The 19,436-nt window shown below is 37.8% G+C and overlaps 1 protein-coding gene across 1 annotated transcript in view; it reads left to right on the top strand.

The window, feature by feature from the left end:
* The window catches only part of LOC116515010 (cohesin subunit SA-2-like), a 55,207-nt gene that overhangs the window by 32,500 nt on the left and 3,271 nt on the right, over positions 1-19,436 (top strand). The window contains 10 exon segments of the mRNA XM_032226884.1: positions 204-407; positions 5,438-5,514; positions 6,935-7,022; positions 7,323-7,403; positions 10,159-10,251; positions 11,173-11,338; positions 12,349-12,500; positions 13,993-14,094; positions 18,082-18,248; positions 18,350-18,478. Coding sequence (XP_032082775.1) covers positions 204-407; positions 5,438-5,514; positions 6,935-7,022; positions 7,323-7,403; positions 10,159-10,251; positions 11,173-11,338; positions 12,349-12,500; positions 13,993-14,094; positions 18,082-18,248; positions 18,350-18,478 — 1,259 coding nt within the window.

Raw genomic sequence — 19,436 nt, 5'->3', positions numbered from 1 at the left:
CTAGATGCTTTGTGAGGTTTGATGATAAACTGATTTGTGAATTAGATCTTATATTTCTTATTTTATACTGTTCGAGGCTTATAATGCATTTATGGATAAACAAATATGCTCCTAAATACAAACTAATTTCAGTACTATTGTGGACTACACTGGTTTAAGTAATTTACTACTGTTTAGGATATTAATAATTCCTTTTCTTGCAGAACCTTGATGCTTTATTGAGAGAGCTAAAAGCCATTGTCATGATACACTCCAACACTAATATCCTAGAGACCTGCTCCAGGGTATACAGTATTCTTTCCAGAGAAGAACTTACCATTCATAACCAAGTGGCTTTTGCTAGAGCTCAATTGATGAATGAATTGGTGGAGAAACTAGATCAACTACTAGGCATTTTTTGGCATAAGGTAAATATGAGCTTTGTATTTAATCAGAAGCAAAATTAGATATCGAGAACAAAATAGTGATTTTTTTCCTAAAATGTTAAATACGCCTTTTATATTGGAGAGAACTGAGGCATAAAGCAAGTGCCATCTTTGTATATGATTAATTTACAAACTAGGAAAAAATCTATTAGGTCAATAGGTAAAAGATAAAGGTTTTGCCCTTTCCAGTTATGTCCGATTCTATGGGCGGTGTTCATCTCTGTTTCTTGGCCAAGAGAGCAGTGGTGTGATTTACTTACCTTCCCTACCGGTTCGCAAATGTGAGTGCTTGCATGCGCAGAAGGTAGTACATTACGTCGGGGCAGGTGGACGGAGCCTCCCGCAGCCACTGCTACCAGTTCACCTGAACCCGGAGAGGACCGGCTGAATACCACCTCTGCAAGAGATCCAGCATTGTCTGAAGAAAGTTCCATGGTCCTTTGGCCAGCATGACTAGACAACAAGGCACATAGAATGCTGTTACTTTCCCATTGAAGTGGTACCTATTTATCTACTCCCATTTACAGGCTTTCGAACTGATAGGTGGGCAGGAGCTGGAGCAAGAATGAGAACTCACCCCATTGTGTGGCACCTGGATGTTGGACCTGGGCTGCCAGCTTTCCAGCAGGCAAACTCAGCATCTTTAACTGCTGAGTCATTGCACCCCCTATACGTCAATAGAAAGCAAAGGTTATCTGATACTTTGTACATATGATTGTTTGCCAGTCACAATACTGAAATTCTTGTCCCTTCTGTAGTTCATTTGTTCCCTTCTGTCCAGTTATGAGGATATCTCAGACAGCCCATGAAGGAATTAGCTACTTTCATTATTGCTACCTGTGTTGCACATGTTAAGGCAAGTTCATGTGATTACATATTTCAGTAGAAAAAAAAATGTTAGAATTTAATTTGCTTCTTTGGAGTGTGAATATCTTGCCAAAATTTACATTTTTAAAAAATATTTTTTATTTAAGACTTTCCTACTCTACTTCTTTCTTGAAAGAAATAGTTTAGTGTTACATAAAATAAAAGCATATTATAAAAATTTAAAAGTATATATAAGAACTGGATGAGAGCTAACAAACTGGTACTCAACCCGGACAAGACCGAGTGGCTGTTGTGTTTCCCTCCCAATAATTTGGCCAGTGTTCCATCGCTCAGGCTGGGGGGTCAAATTTTACACCCCTCAGATAGGGTTCGCAACTTGGGAGTCCTCCTGGACCCACAGCTGACTCTTGACCATCATTTGTCGGCTGTGACAAGGGGGGCGTTTGCCCAGGTTCGCCTGGTGCGCCAGTTGCGACCCTACCTGAACTGGGAGGCCCTCACAACAGTCACTCGAGCCCTTGTGATCTCTAGGCTGGAATACTGCAGTGTGCTCTACATGGGGCTGCCCTTGAAGAGCATCCGGCCACTTCAGCTAGTCCAGAATGCGGCCGCGCGAGTGATTGTGGGCGCACCGCGGTTCGCCCACATAACACCTATCCTCCGTGAGCTGCGCTGGCTACCTGTTGGTCTCCGGGTGCACTTCAAGGTGCTACTTACCATCCATAAATCTCTCCATGGTAGTGGATCTGAGTACTTGAGAGACCGCCTCCTGCCGATTACCTCCCTTCGACCGATTAGATCGCACAGATTAGGCCTCCTCCGAGTTCCATCCGCCAGTCAGTGCCGACTGGCGACTACGCGGAGGAGAGCCTTCTCAGTAGCAGCTCCGACCCTCTGGAACGATCTCCCCGTGGAGATTCGCACCCTCACCACCGTCCAGACCTTCCGCACAGCCCTTAAGAACTGGCTATCCCGTCAGGCCTGGGGATAAGATTCTAATCCGCCCCACCCGAATGCTGAATGAAAGTTGTGTTTTATTGTTTTATTTTTTATTTACGCACTGTCTTATGTTTTATCTTGCACCCCCCTTCCCATGAACTGTAAGCCGCCCTGAGTCCCCTCAGGGAAAAGGGCGGCCTATAAATAACAAATAAATTCTAAATTCTAAATAATAATGTTAAAGCACATTAAATCAGCTAAGACCCTTATGAATCACTTCTTCCCCTTGGTGCTAAAAATAAGACTAAAATGAAAGAACAGATTTATATTTATTTCATTTTGAAGAAGTTATATTTTATTATTGGATTATTTAAAAGCCTGTATTTTGTTGATTGCCTACTTCAATCTACCAAGAAAAGATTAAAAGAATAATTAATTTGGAAATAAAACAGATCCTGTTTCATATTGTGGCTTATAAGAACATTCTCTTGCATTGGTTTAAAAGTTTTGTTGTACGTGTAAATTGGTGGTTGAAAATATTTGTAAGATGTTTTAAATGCTAAATATGGCGTTTGCATTTCCATTTCTGTGCATATGTTGGGGGAGAGGACTGCAAAAATACTTGAAAAGGTTTTAGTTAGTTCTAAGAATATAAGAGCAGCTGTTGGAAATATGAATAGCTTGCAGACTCAGTTCAACAACAGTTGATCAACTGTGCCATGACTAACAGATGTCATTCCACTGGGTAAGAGTTCATTCTGATAGCTTAAAAAAATGTATTAGGCAGAATCAGACACCATATTTATTTTGGCTGTGGATAATAAAGAATAATAAATTTTGCATTAGCCTTGCAGTTTATTCAGTGAGGTCAGCAAACTTTTGCATTGTACATCTTAGTTTCTCTAATCTGATCACGTAATCATTTTGGAATTACAGTTAACAAAGAAAACACAGATAAAGATTTTATAAATAATTTTAAAGTTAGGAGAATTAGCAAATTTGAAGAACTAGAAGTTAAAATTAAATTTGTTTAATTTTAACCTTCTAGTTCTTCAAATTTGCTGCGTCTTGCTAGTGAGGGTATTTTTCTTAAAGAGATGTAGCATGTCCACATATGTCAGCTTTGGGAACCAAGGGCAGAAACAGAATGGGAAAAATAAAGAGGAATTCAATTTTAGTTGTGAAAATTAGATAGCAGTTGGACATTGCTTTCTAAGACTGCAAGAAAAGGACACATTAATAAAATTGCCTAGTTCATTAAGCTATTTTATAGTTGATAACTACTGCATTTTCCATGATCTTTAAAATTCTATGTATATCTGTAATTTTAGAACATTGGAATTCAAAGGCTTCTGTCTGTGCAGCCCAAGTGTAACCAGTCTCTCTTCTAAAAAAGTGTTTTAGGAATAACTCGTATGACTAAAAACATAAGAGTCATACATATTTTGACCAATGTGATTATTCAGCCAAAATATATGATTTGCATCATCAAATGAATGATCTCCTCAAAGGGAAGAAGGATCATTTGTTTTATTTTATTGATGCATAACTTTATTCTTTTCTTAGATGTATTGTAGTTCTTGAGTACAGATCTCCCGAAGGCCTTTGCACCATTCAGATGATAACCGGGAGAGGAAAGGAAGCACTACCTGTCTTGGGATTTAATATTCTCCTAATCAGGGGTATCTCATATCTTAACAAACCATCAGCTGTCTAGGATGAAACCACATAGGAGGGATTTCTGTAGGATTTGACTAGTTTTCCTAGTGCTACTGCAAGAGTACTGCTTCTCTGTTGTTAGAGTTTTGTTTATTTAAGAAAATGTATTGGCTGCCCAAATCACTTTAATTGATTCCTGGTGTCTTACAAAGATAAACATGTAATATAAAAAACAATAAAAAGCAATACCATATCCTCTGGTGAGAACAATCAGTCAATCAAATAAGTCACTTGATGGGTTTCCTACACCTGCTCATTGGAGGTTTGCCATAAATGTCTTTCTATTGCTTGCAGCTATTTAACATTTGAACAAAATGTTAAAAATCTTAAGAGGTGAAATTGCACCAAAGAAACAATAATTATTTGTAATGGGATGTGGGAATATTCTTGGGAGACAGGAGGAAGAGGTATAGCCTAGACCAGTGATGGCTGACCTTTTTGTTGTTGTGTGTTGATGTAATGTGGCCAATCCTGTGTTCCCTTTCCTCCTGCACATGCGCCCTGCCCCCCCTCACCCATTTTTGGCTTCCAGGTTGGTGCAGGAGGCTTTCCAGGCCCAAAATGGGATACCGGGGGGGCTTTGCGCTATGTCTCTGTGCCCCCTTTTGGTTTCTAGGTTGGTGCAGGAGGCCTTCCAGGCCCAAAATGGGGCCCATTTTGGGCCTGGAAGGCCTCCTGCACCAACCCGGAAGTGAAAATGGGGCACAGGGCACTGCATGAGGCCCCAAAATGCAATGTGAGCACCCCCATGCATGTGCCCTGCCCCCACGCATACATACACATGTCCCCCGAACACGGCCCTCCCCCACGCATGCACAAAAGAGACCTGAAGACCAAATGGTTGGCAGGAGGCGCACATGTATGCGTGGTGGAGCTCGGCTGGGGTGATGGCTGGTGTGCCCGGAGAGAGGGCTCTGCATACCACCTGTGGCACGTGTGCCATAGGTTCATCATCACGGGTCTACACAATAGACTGATAAACAAAATCAGTCCAGAGGGGGAATGGGAGTGGAAAAAGGGTCTCAGGAGGAAATTCCCTAGTTTTGTGGACAGTAGTGGGGGGGGAGCGGGGGAGGCGGGAAAACTGTTTCAGATTTGCAATTTTCTGTTACTGTAACCATACAATGAATTGTCTACACATGGTTTTGGTTTCCGTCTGGTCTACCCTGAAGGCCTGACTTTATTAGTACTATTACAATTTCTCTGTTTTTTAGAATTATTTATATCCTCCCTTTCAGTTCTACTAACGCAACTTGCATGTAACATCAACAGTGATTGAAATGAAAAGAATTGGAAGGGGACTATACATAGCTCTGGAGCATGGAGCAAGGATATGGGTGTGTGAGAGAAGAGGAGACACAGATACAGCTAGTCCCTTTCAGCTCTTAAGATTTTTAACATTTTGTTCAAATGTTAAATAGCTGCAAGCAATAGAAAGACATTTATGGCAAGCCTCCAATGAGCACAGGCAATTAGCTATTCAAGCAGAGCTCATCCTTTTCTGTCCTTTCTGCATATGATTCTAGGAAGATGGTGTTTCTGCAGAAGAAGAAGGAATTCAGCATCTGGCCTCCTCTTTGAGACAAATAGCTGCATTTCATAAGTGAGAATTTTTTAAAATTTCAATTGCTCATTTCACATTTTGGTGCCGTGTAACCAAGTATAGTTAGAATTAGGTGCTTTAGCTACACAGTTCAAGAGAAAGAACCAAGTTGTAGCTAGTGATCTGAATTCCCTCTCTCATTTAGGAGATCACAGACTCCCCTCTGGAATGAACAAGGATGAAAAATTTCAGTTTCCTTTTCCCTTTTTGGTTTTGAATTGGAAGAGTGTAAGGGTGTGCGGGGAAATGAATGTTTAAAACCCATTACAACCCTTAAAATAACTTTAGTACTTTTAAAGGGCTTGTCTTCTGAGAAAAAGGATCTAATAAGGGTGGCTTGGGAAACCATTGAAACCAAGGCCCCATGAGGTTATTGGGGAAGAACCAACCTCTCGTATAGCAGTCTAGATTTGGGGGCATAATCCCTATGTCTTTAGGAGTACGGTGATGCAGAATCAAGCATCAAAAGGCTGAAAGAAAAAAATGCACATTGCTGCAGGGAATAATTCTTTAAGACTAACGGGGTACTTGAGAATAGCTCAGGTGTGATTTGCTGTCACTAGAGAGCTCTGGTTTCTAAGGCTAGATTGTCATACCGTATGTTGAAATTCAGGCTAAGGAATGGAGGCTAAGCTTTTCATGAAAAGCTTTTCTTCTGTAAATTTGTCATATGTTCCTTTTCATTGTCTGCTTGGCTTACTTTTTGGCTTGAGCCTTCTGAGACATGGCATCCATTTTCTCCCTTTCAGCACACTGGAAAACTGGGCCAAACATTTTGTCCCCCTCTACTGTGGTGATCTCTTAACATGCTATCAGTGATCCCTAGACAAAACACAAGGGGAGAGGAGAGAGTGCAGCTCCCTGATTCAAATGTTGGTGTTAGAATTAAAATTGCTTTTCAATATGCAAAGAGTTTATGTGAAAAATGTCAAAGGTTTCAAAATTCTGTGTCCCATCGATGCATTAAATTATGAGTGCTTATATTTGTTCTTTGGAATAAATTTAATTTCTTAAAAAAATGTCCTGTTGAGTCTTTCAGTCCCTAGATGGTGTGCTCAACACAATACATTAACTTATTCTAATACAAAATTTTGGTAACAAAAATAATTTAGCAGAAGTTAAATCAAATACCTATACGTGATTGCTGAAATTAAGAGAGATCTTGGTTTTCTATAAATGGTACTGATTAAATAAACCACTTCCATTTACTCCCCTGAGACAAATAGTTTCTTAAACAAAAGCTAATTTAATCTATATTGTGTTTTCAATATTGCTAGCCTGGAAAATTCTGGAGAGTTTTTGCAGATAAATTTAAGTGAATTAACAGACATGTCAATAGGAACATAATATTCAAAAGGAAGCTGTTAAGACTTTTTGAAAGTATTTTGGCTTATGTTTTACTTCTTTCTGGATTATGTAGTGCCCATGATCTCACCAAATGGAACCTATATGACAAGATATATAAACTACTTGTTTCTGAGTTGGAACAGAGACCTTTACCTGTTCAGGTAATTTTAACTGAGCATTGAATATATGTACCCTCCCAAATATATTTCTTGTTTGAGCATCCTTGTTAAATTTGAACATCCCTAATTTTGCATTTTATTAGAGTGAATTTCAGCTGATATATAATTAATGAATTAATTTGGCAAAACAAATTCTTAATCCAGTGATTGAGTTTGTATTATTCATGGTAATCTGTTGCAGCTAAAAAAATAGATTTATTATAATAATACAGGTTTTTGTGGGCTCTAGATGGGACATATTTAAATTATGATCATGCTTTTGCTTGCTTGTCTCTTTTGCAGATTCTTTTGCCTTCTTTACAGTGTGCTTATTTTGCACTACTTTGGCAGCTCCCGTCAATGGCAGAATCTCCGTCTTCCAAGGTTGGGCTCATAACAATGATTAGAAATTACTTACAAAGATTTTTTTTTACATATCTATCTTAGTCAGTTTAGAGCAGGGGTGTCCAACCTGCAACCCTGGACAGCTAGTAACAGAGCCTCACAAAATTGTAAACTTTTAATATTATTATGTGATTAATATACATTTAACTACTGCATTTTTCGGAGTATAAGATGTATTTCCCTCCCCCCAAAAATGGGTGGAAATGTCTGTGCTTTTATAGAGCAAATGTTGATGAAGCCCCACTCGCCCACCAGCCCCACCTCTGCCTCCCAGAAATTTTGGGCCTGCGCATGCCCCTTTTTCACCCCATTACGGGTGGCGGGATAGGAGGGAGCAGGGGCGATCCCGGCTGCCTGGAACGGTCCAAAAACAAGACACATGGAGTCAGAAAATGGGGTGTGCGGAGACGGCAATAGGCAGCGGTGGCGATGGACGGTGATGATCTCCGCAGCCTGGAACAGCTGATCGGTGATATTATGGGAGGCCGATCCAACCTCCAATCAGCTGTTTGTGCTAAATCATGCTGTGCTGAAGCTGAGGTTGTTTGCTATTTGCTGCAGGGAGGCAAATTGCTGGAAGGCAGAGGCTGAGGCAGATTTTTCTTTCTTGTTTTCCTCCCCAAAAACTAGGTTCATCTTAGAGTCTGAAAAATATGGTATAATATATTTTATATGCTGCTCAAGACAATTCCCCTTCACTCATTGAGGCCCAGGCAAGCCAAAAAGTTGTACACCCATGATTTAGAATGATAATAATATTCAAACTCATACTTCTAATACAGGAGGTCGTTCATAGACACAATTGTTCAGATTAGACATTTTTTAGTTTAGTTTTGGTTTATTTTGTACAAAATATACTCTGTCTCACTTTTTCTGTGCTAATTCAATAGAATGATGTTCAATGTATAATATCAGGGCTGATCTTAGTTTGGAGGAGTACTAGTTTATGTATAGATAACTTATGAATTATGAAATCAGTGTAACCTTGATAAGATCATGGTATTTTTTGATTGTACATATACTGCTTGCAAGCTGTGGAAAGTCATGCCAGGTTTGCTTTTTAATATAATCTGTATAAGTATTTTTAAAAAGTATACAGTTTTGGGATATACATTATTAATTTCTTAATTTATTGTTCGCTCTTACAAACTGCTTTAGTTTGCAACATGCATGTCCCAATAAATGGGGTTATCCAGTCTGTAGATGTATAATGGAGAGAGTAAGGAAATCCCATTAAAGCTGTGCTTTATATTTGTACAATTTCTTTCATGTGTCTTGTTATGAGATTGTATCCAAAACAATTAAATATATTGCAAGTGTTGGTGAAATTTTAAATAAATTACTGGTTCTTAGAATGGATACTTTGATTTTCCGAGGAGGTATGTTAATAGGTATAGGGAAGTCTGTGGAAAATAACTAAAGTGGAACTTCTTAGTTCCTTAATTTGATGGAGCAGTCTGGATTTTGTAACAGATTATTAAATATAGGATAAGAAGAAAGGTTGTTGAATTTTTGTACCTATCAAAACAATTTTGGAATGAAACTTTCAGGATATAAAGAGGAATGACATTAATCAGGCTGCCACATATTTCTTCCTAAGATTTCTCATAACCTATATCAATCATTTAATTATCTGAAAAAAATGCGTTTGAGCTTTTTAACCCAGTAATATTCAAAAATGAAGTATTGAATAGTTCAAAGGGAATTTCAAATGGAAAAGATATTGCTTCAGTTTTCCTTTTGGAAACAAACTTGGCATTCTGATATTTAGTTGGTTAGCATGTCTCATAATGATTTGCCGTAATGATGAGAATTCATACAAGTAAAAGTTACCATTTGGCAGGATGAAAGTATCTAACAATGCCTTCTACCCGATTGATGGTATATTTCACATTTCCATTTCTGTTCATTTAAGTATTCAAAAGTGAGAATCATTAGACTGAACTGATTGTTTTTAGTGAAAAGTGTACTTACTATTGTCACTGAAATAGTCAATGAACATCTTGTTGTCTTGGAAGCAATTGATAACAAGAGTTATTTAAATTTAAGCCTACTTGCATGGAGATAAGCCCTCTTGATTTAAGAAATATGTAGCATTTGGGAAAATAGCTTTTTCTTCCATAGTTTGGCTAATATAAGAGGAAAAATCACCAGGGTTATTTTCTGTTGTGAAAAGGGAGCATATAATCCACATACTTGGTTGAAAATGGCTCACCATTTCAAAAATTTAACACTGAATATAGGAGGGTTGTCTGGCTCTGGTAATTTCAATACAAATAAAATTAGGATCAAACTGTCATGAGCATTTGAGAGACTTATATTGATATTTTAGAATTTGAGTGAAGTCTAGATCTGAGGCTTGTAAAAAGCAAGAAGGATGAAACTAAAGAGAAACTTTCCTATCTTACCAATCCTTCCAAACCCCCATGTTTCAATAAACGTAAGGTTGAAATCTCAAGCTTGTAGGAGACATGTACTTCTAACTTAAGCAGAGCCAGATATCTTATTTGCAATAATCTTTGACAAGGTGTCCACTTTGAACTATGTTGGTCATTATCTACTGCAACAATGCCTAGCTTTCAGTTTTGAGCACCAAGAAAAGTCAAATAAAACTTGAGCCTTTCCTAAATTCATCACATTTAATATGGTACAATAATAATAATAATAATAATAATATAAATAATACTTGACCATAACAACATAAAAATATTCTTCTGGTTTCTATTTTTTGAAGGAAAATATATTTCTTTTGAGGACACATTTGAAGCAATACTGCAATATTTGCACAAGCTACCTCAGCCACTATAACAGAGACTTACGTGAAAAGGTAATTGTTGTAAAAACAAACCATGTTTTTATGGTTTCTTTTAAAATTTGTACCATGCCCTGAATTAATGACCGTACGGTTAAGTTCACATACCTAAAAAACAACATCTCCACTCCTGGTTTTGGGATATCTCAATCTATATTAAAGTCTGTAGAAAATTGTGACGATGTCCCATATCAGGCAAGTGGGCTTAGCAGAGTTGAAAGCATAGTTGGCATGGGCTACAATGTATCTTAGAATCAATATTCAACTAGATAATTCAGCAAAAAATCACCCTAAAGAAAACCAGATAATTAGGAGATAATCCAAAAAGTACTCAAGATAACAAATAAGTCATAATCTAAGAAGTCAGTCTGAAGGTCCAAGATAATTTGAGTCAGCTGGGCTAAGAACATCATGATGATGGATGGAGTTATGCAAAACTGATATGTCCATAATTTAAATGAGAGTACAGGTCTACCCAGGAGCACAGTAATGTCTGAATAGGCCATTATTCCCAAGAAACTTTATGAAACTTCTCATATACACAAAGATCAACTATTCTGTAATTGTTGGACTGAGCCAGTAATTCATTGGCTTTTAAAGTCTTTCCTAACCCTCCTTGCTTTTAACTGAAAAACCACAATCGTGGTTATGTCAGTACTCTTTTAAACAGCAAAATCTTTATACAATGTTCTGTGACATTTGATTAGACTACTCATTGTCTTAGATTATAGATGTTATTTACGCAAATTTGTAGTATGTTGAATATAAATTCATACAAACAATATGCATTGCTTAAAAAACTAGCGATCCCTATAATTTCAACTTCAGTTTAGAATTAGTTCACTTTGCATCTTAGTTGAAAAAGAAAGGCAGGCTAATATTATGACCAATATTTTAAAAAGATATGTAAGTCATTTTTTATATTTGTACTTATAGGCTTTTATGTTACTATGTGATCTACTGTTAATTCTAAGTCATCAGGATTCAAGCAATAATGATGCTGCTGGGTTACTGGAGTACCTTCCCAGTACATCGCTTCAGACAAAAATGCTCTTATTTATTCGGGATCATGTTTTTGGAGAGGAAGAAGAAGAAACCAAAGGTCAGCAATATTTTTCAGTAAATGCATTTTGCTGCTGATGCTTGCTTTTTTCACTTTACATTCCAGCATTTAGTATAAGCAGAGAGAGATAGTTAAAAGTACAGCTTAAAAGTTTGTGAATCCTTTTGAAATGTTAATATTTCTGCTTAATATTATCTAAAATGTGACCTGCTTGCCATACAAGTCCTAAGACTAGATGAGGAAAACACAATTAAACAAATGAGTCAAAAACATTATAGTTGTTCATTTAGGACAGGGGTGTCAAACTCACATAGTCATGTTGTCATCATGTGACATATTGCAAATTTCCCCCCATTCGCTAAAATGGGGTGGGCATGGCCAGCACATGATGCATCCAGCCCATGGGCTGCAAGTTTAACACCCCTGATTTAGGATGGTTGCAGCATCTCACAGTCACATGATTGCAGTTTGTGATCTTCTCAGCCAACTTCCAGCAAGCCAGCCTCCAACAAATAAAATCAGTCAGGGAAATCAGATTCACTTAATGGCCATGTGATTTACTTAATCATGGTGATTTGCTTGACAACCATGGTAAAATGGTTGTCAAATCAGCCTGGTTGTGTGATGACTCATCACTTAGGGACTGAAATTCCAGTCCCAATTGTAGTAACCTGAGGATTACTTGTAATAGCAAGTGAAGAACTAACACTATGATGTCTGCAAAGAATATCTCTTATCTAAAAAGCAGAGAAATACTGTGGAGTCTTTCTGAGCTTGGTTGTTCTCTTACAGACATTTCATTACTTGATTAGGTAACATCATCAGTACACACTGATGCAATTTGCAAACAAACCATCAAGCTCAGAGAACACTAAGGATTCCACAGTTCAACCCTCAACTGCATATATTCACTTCTATTGGAAATACATTTAAGGGGATGTGATTGTGATGGTTTAGAGAACTGATGAAATACTGGAGTGTCGGTTGTTTTTTAAATATATCATTCATTATCATTTTAGAATGAAACCTAATCAAACTCCTCTCTACAGATATGAGAGAAAGCGATGTGAAGGTAAAGGAAAACCAGAAACTAGATGCTTTGCATTTAAAGCGATGCCTCCTTGCAGCTTACTGCAAATTGATCATCTGTAATGTTGTTGAGATAACAGCTGCTGCTGAAATCTATAAGCATTATATGAAGGTAATGGCATATTCCCCTTGATGTCTTCCAAGCACTATAAAATTAACGTCTGATTTTTTGGTAAATACTTGAATGTTATTCCATTAATGCATGGGTCACAATATAAACAGATGACTACAGATTTTATGAGAGACCAATTTATGATAACTGGAGAAATGTTTACTTTATTCATGAACTTTTTTGTTGTTTCACTCTGAAACAAATCTGCATGGAAAGAAATCTTAAAATTTCTGATACTGTATTTGGAAAACCTTTGGCATATTAAAGCCTAGAAATCTATTGCTTTTAAATGGAAAGTATGCTCCTTATATCCAATATGAATGCTTGAAAAGGGAAACATATGTTTTTGTACAATAGGAGGGCAGGGAGGCAAAAGGAATAAGTGCAATCAGACTCTGGAATCGGCGGGTGCACGCATCCCCACTTACACGAGCAGTGGGGAAACACACGGTCCATTTGTGTGAGTGGCAGGCGCGTGTACATGCCATTCGCACAAATGGAGCTGCGTGCACGTGCTTCCTGGCTGTATGCCCAGAACCATTCCCTCTCCTGCCCTGGTCCGCAAAGCCAGAAAGGTTGGGGAACTCTGAAGTAAATAATGCAAATTATATAATTGTGTTCTTTGTGTGGTGGTAGCACGAGTTCATGACTTCATCATGACTTCTACGGAAGACTTGTAGATCTTCAGTACAATAGTATTGAGTGTAATATTTTTAAAATCTTTATATAATCATCCAAACATTGTCATCTTTTTCTTCTTTACTCTTCTGTGGGTTTTGGGTTACTTTTAATAAGTTTCTAAACATGTTTTATTGGCAATGTATTCTAATAAAATTAAAATTAATTGAATCTGAAATTAGCTACTTCGCAAATAGAATAAAGTTATGTGCAAAATAATCTAAGGTTGGAAGGCTGTAAATCAGGAATAGACAACTATATGCCTGCCCTCTCTATGTTTTGAACTATTACTTCTAGCTCCCTAACTGTGTTTTCAAGGGATGAAGAAAATTAAAATCCAACACATCTGGGTGCAAAATGTTGGTTATCCAAACCGTAGACATAAATTTGGACATTGCTGTGTACTTTTATCTAGTCATAGGAAAGATTGTGCTGCAAATATTAATAGTATCCAGAACATTACATGCCTGAAACATTGCCTCAAATGTGAGACAGCTGTTCTGGGCATATCGGAAATGTTCCAACACTGTTCAGACCAAATGTTCTCAACAAGCAACAACCCAGTTTTGAGTTCAAAACACCTGTTTTGAAACAGCTACCCCAAGCTCAGAAAGGTCAAACACTCCTGCTAAACTGGGCACAATTTGTTTTGAGTATTTCAGATTTGAAACATTTTATGTGCCTCTAATATTGCCTATTTATAGCTATCAATTAAATAGTATCCCTTTTTTAAAAGAAGACTTCTGATTTCTGAGGTTTTTTGGGACATCGTTCCTTGACCTAAAAAGATATGTTCCTTTTTTCCATTTGACAGGCATATAATGACTTTGGAGATATAATTAAAGAGACTTTGAGCCGGACAAGGCACAACAACAAAATTCAAAGTGCAAGAGCATTGATCCTCTGCTTACAGCAGGTGAGAATATTCCTCTGGACAGCTATGCTTTCTGTGAGAACAGTTCAGGAACATGGTTTTGGTAATGAACCTTAGAAAATACGCTGCATTTAGATTTTATTCCTGGAGGTCTACAAAGGAAAGAGCTTCACTTGCAGAAGGTAGTCTGATTCATGATAGCTAACCGCAATCTTTTTTGATTAAAAGGGGGATTAAAAAAAACACCAGGAAAATGACTTCTCATCCTGCACTCATTATAGCTACCAGATCATAGAAGTCTGTTCCATGCACTTCTGGATCCCACTCTTATAATCACTTGATTCAGAGATTATCAAATATTGTAGTCCTGATATTTTAAAATATTGTTGGAAAGTCCTGGTAAGAGCTAGAGAGGACTGATGAAGAATCCTTGGAAGAATGGAGAGATGAGTTAGAGAACGTCTTTAGCTCTCTAACTGTACATGGCAGAGATGTCAAACGTGATTTCATTGAGGGCCGTATCAGGGTTGTGTTTGACTTTGGGGAGCCGCCGGGGGGGGGGGGCTGGTCAGCTCAACATCAGCTGTGTCGGGGCACCTGGGATGGCCTGAGTGCTCTGCTAGCAAAAACAGACTCCCGAGCTCCATTTTCGGCTGCAATGGCCTCATGCAACCCTCTACCAGTGAAAATAGAGCTCCAGAAGGCAGGCCGTGGCTCTTGTGAGCTCCATTTTCAGCTGTGATCGCCTCCACCCTTCTGCCAATGGAGCTCCAGAGGGCCACAGGCAGCCCTATTGAGCTCCGTTTTTACTGGCAGAGGCACCGTGGGCCGATCCTTCGCTGTTTCCAGGGCAGCCCTGTGGTGTTCTATCTATCTCAGATCTTTAGAAGTAAGCAACCCACAGGCTGGATCTGGCCCACAGGTATATGGGATTGCAGACGATTGAATGTTCCTGGGTCAAAAAGACAAGTCTCTTACATAAACCCTCAAGATTTAATACGGTAACAGGCAGGGTCCATCATAGTCAGAAGTTGAGGACTTAAACTGTATCAGAGCCCCAGATAAGATGGTTCCTGTGAGAGTGTGCACTCCCCAAGCTTCTCCCTGTTTTACCAAGGAGCTTAGGGAACTGAAATATTTGAAAAGATGCTTGGAGTGAGGATTGCAAAATCAAGGAATGAATGTGACCAAGAACTGATGTGAGCTGTGGTTTAAGGCTATAGTTTGCAATAAGAGCAGCAAAGTCTCAGCTCTTCACACATTAACAGCAGATTCCCAACTGCCAGGCCTGCTCAGTGTTACTTGGACCCCTTGGGGGAAGGATGGATGGGATATAGTGGCTGTCAACACACCAAGTACATTTGCTAATTTCTTTGTAGATAATGTCACTCCAATTTGATCTTAATTAGAAATCAATTTGCAGAGTCCGCAGCAATGATAAGGTCTTATATCGGGATTCTTCTGATTTTATAGAACTCAAAGAAGTGGATAGAACTTTCTGATTTGAAGCAATTATTTCACGTCCTTACTGGCTCCTTAGAGCAGCCAGATTGAATGTAAATAGCTATATCTGGTGGATTGTCAAGATTTCTCAGAGGAAGCAGGTGATGCCACCTTTCTCAACAGAGATTATAGTGCATCCTTTCAACTGTACATCCAGCCATTTTTCACATGTTGTACCAAATCATACATCCTTAGCTACAGGAGGTCTTACAGGAAACAGATATCTATGCCAAACTGAATTACACTCAGCCGTGGGGTGGAAGTAGAATTAGATGCTCTGGTAGAACACAGACCTTGATGGTGAATTACTCATTTTTTTTTTGTTAGATCTTTCTTTAGTGTTTCATACCTTTGATTATGGATAACAAAAGTTAGGATCTTGTGTCTTATTTTGCTATTTCATATCACAAATTAAGATTAAATGAAAAAAATAAATGAAAAATGCTCTTTCAACAAAAACTCATTGGGCAAATATATTTTTTGAAAAAAAGGTGACAGCTGACTGTCTCTTTAAAGATCTAGTGAGAGAAGTTTATGATCTCACAGGCTGCAAAACCAGTGGGATAACTTTTAGCAACATGCTTTCCAAGCAAGCTACACTGAAGGTATTGCTTTAGTGTGCACAGTTATCCTACTTAACTGCTCAGAATGAGCTGTGTGAAGCTAATATCTGTGACAGCCTCCAGGCTTCAGAACATCCCTCTTCAGGTGGCTGATATATGACCTCACTGGATTTCACACATATTATCAAAATGAACTTAAGAAGATTCATAAGCTATCCTCTGAAACATAAGAGGGGGCTCAGCATTCAGTAAGTTGTAAGTTCTGCTCGCATAATCAGGAGCCTCTGTTTACATATCACATAGGCAACTGGTCCAGTTTAGACTGAACTTGCAATAGTGGAGATTAAAATACAATAAACCATCTAACCAATCTGCATGGGGTAACGGAGTATGCCTTATCTTTTGTATTGGGATATATAAGTGGATTGATTAGGCACTTTTTAATTAACACTGCACGGTATAATAAAATATTTATATAAAGAATAAAAATATAATAAACCAATAGAAAAGTCTTCCTTATTTGCTTTAATTTGTGTCTCTAAAAATCTTCCTGAAATACATTTTTGAATTAAATATAAAAATACCCTAGTCTTTGATGTGCCTGATCTCTGTTGGAAAGAAATTCCATTATTGTCAGACACTTCAGGAACTATCTTTGCACATTAGCTTTTCAAAATAAGAATAGATTAATACTTAGGCTTACATGCAGGCCTCATTTTTTGTAGGTCCACTTGGTACTTGCAATATGCTGGTCTAAGGTTCATAATGAAATTTACCTATATTGGCAATGTTATTTCCTTACAGCATAGATTTTTCTTTACATGTTTATGAACATGATTGAACACAGATGGTGTTTGTTCAGTGACCGTCTGAACTTAAAATAGTGGTGTAGTATTTATGAGTAGTTGTTGAAATTCAACCATTGCAGAGCCTCTGCAACCACATGATTACAACCCAGACACTTGGCAACTGGCCTGCATTTCTAACCATTGTAGTGTCCTATGGTCACATGATCTCAATTTGTGATCTCTCCTGCTGGTTTCCCACAAGTAAAGTCAATGGAGAATTTGGCAGGAAGTCAGAAATCTTAGATCACATAAATTAAAACAGATTAAAACAATAAAGAGGTATATCAGAATGAATGCATCAAATGAGCAGTAACTGTTTTAGACAAGTATTTAATTAAAGTATTTATTATACATGTAAATAATAAAATGAACTATTTCTAAATAGTACACTTAGGAAAATAATTTGTAGTGAAAAAGTGGCTGCGATAATACCTAATTATTTTTCAATGTTTCATCCCATCCCGGGCGTATGTTTGCATGTGAAAAGAATGATTTGCAACTTCAGATTTAATTTGCAACAAATTCCACTTCCAAAGCAAAATTTAGAAGAGAACAATTTTATCAACTATGTTTTATTTATATACGCTATTCTGTCCGCTACTTTTTAAGGGCATGAACTAAAATTTAAATCTGCAGTAACGTATGCTGTAATGCAATACAGTAAATAAAAATAGAACTTTGTCAAGATTAAAAGAAGAATATACTGGTTTTTAAATGAACAAGCACTTATCAAGAAGTCTTTGTAATCAGCAGCACATAACTCGAGACAAATAATTGCTCTTTCTGGAGTGTATTTTGTGCTTATTACAAAAATCAGAACCCTTGTTTGAAATGGGAACAATTTTTTCTCAGCAAATATTTCAAGATATCTTTGCGTGCTAATGATATCTTGTTTTCTTGTTCTCTTCCCTAAACTTCCTGCTTTTGATTCTCATCTGTGCCATTCATATCCTTGTTAAGCTTGGTTGGATTCTTAAAATATATAATTGGATTATTGTATAAATTGGTGTATGCATGCATCCTGAGCAAGGCATCTGTTGGTTCTATGCCAGGTATGTCCTGTTGGGGATTGTTTTATTGCCTATAAACTTTAAACCAATGTCTGTGATCTGCAGCTGTTTCAGAAGCATGTTGAAAGCCAAGGTGATGGCAGCAATAGCAGCAATAACTTGGATTCCTCCACCACCTCCTTCAACAACATTAAAGAGCTTGCACGGCGCTTTTCTTTGACATTTGGCTGGGATCAGGTGAAAAGTCGAGAATCAGTAGCTATGATACACAAGTATGTGCCAACTACATGTTGTCCCTTAGTCTTCTGTTTGAAGGATGTCCATGTTGTAAATATCCTTTCTGTTTCTATTTCTTTCTTATTCCTGTTGAAAGGGAAGGTATTGAATTCGCCTTCCAAGGGGCAGCTGGAATGGAAGGGAAGTGCCTACCTCCTAACTTAAATTTTCTCATCGTCCTCAGTGAATTCTCCAATAAGCTTCTAAAGCCTGATAAAAGACTTGTGTAAGTGTTATTTTTGATTTTAGTCCTCTGGAAAACAAGTTGAGTATTACAGGAGCCAATATATAAAGACGTTAGTGAGGATTGACTGAACACAATCATAGCAAATTGCACAGAAAAAACAATATATATGACAGTATTCAGCAGTTTGGCCCTGAAATGCTGGCGCATTTACGTGATATTTTATATTTAAAAATTTGTGTAAGTTCAACCATTTAGAAATACCTACATTATTTAATTTTAGAAATCCAGGCATTGTCAAGAATGATGCATTTGCTCTTGCACTATGTGTTTTGTTTAGTGGTCTAGCCAGTTTGTTCATTAGGCTAGAAAGCAGAAAACCGTGAGTTTTAAATCCTGCCCAGAGGTGGGTTTCTACCGGTGTTACTGCTGGTTTGGTGCACTCATGTGTGCAGTTGCCTGTAAATAGGTCTGTGCATGTGCAGAACATTAAAAATGTAAAAAAAAAAAAAATGCCACGGCGACCGGGGAACCGGTTTGGCGGCATGGCGACCCAGTCGCAATTTCCACTACCAGTTCATTTGAACTGGTGCGAACCGATACCAACCCACCTTTGGTGTAGCCTTAGCCATGAAAGCCATCTGGGTGACTTTGGGCTGGCCAGCCACTCGCCACCAGCCCAATCCACACACAAGGTTATTGTTGTGGGGAAAATAGATGTGTTTGATACGTTTGTTGCCTTGAGTTATTTCTAAAAAAAATAATAAAGGCAAGTTATAAATAATAAATTAACACATGTGCCCAAATAAGAGGTATAGCTGTGTCTTATCTTTTATTTGATTTTAATTTTTTTTAACTGTTCAGGTTACATACATTTGTGTTTACTCTGAACAGATGAGCTTTCCATTATTTTAGGCTGACCTTTTGGTAACTCTGACAATGATAGATCAATGGAGATGAACATGTTTCAATAATGACTGTATATCTATATGTATTTATG

Source organism: Thamnophis elegans, chromosome 11 (genome assembly GCF_009769535.1).
Source record: "Thamnophis elegans isolate rThaEle1 chromosome 11, rThaEle1.pri, whole genome shotgun sequence".
Classification (NCBI taxonomy): Eukaryota; Metazoa; Chordata; class Lepidosauria; order Squamata; family Colubridae; genus Thamnophis; species Thamnophis elegans.
Note: the sequence above shows the minus strand (reverse complement) of the source record. Positions and strands in the feature narration are given on the sequence as shown.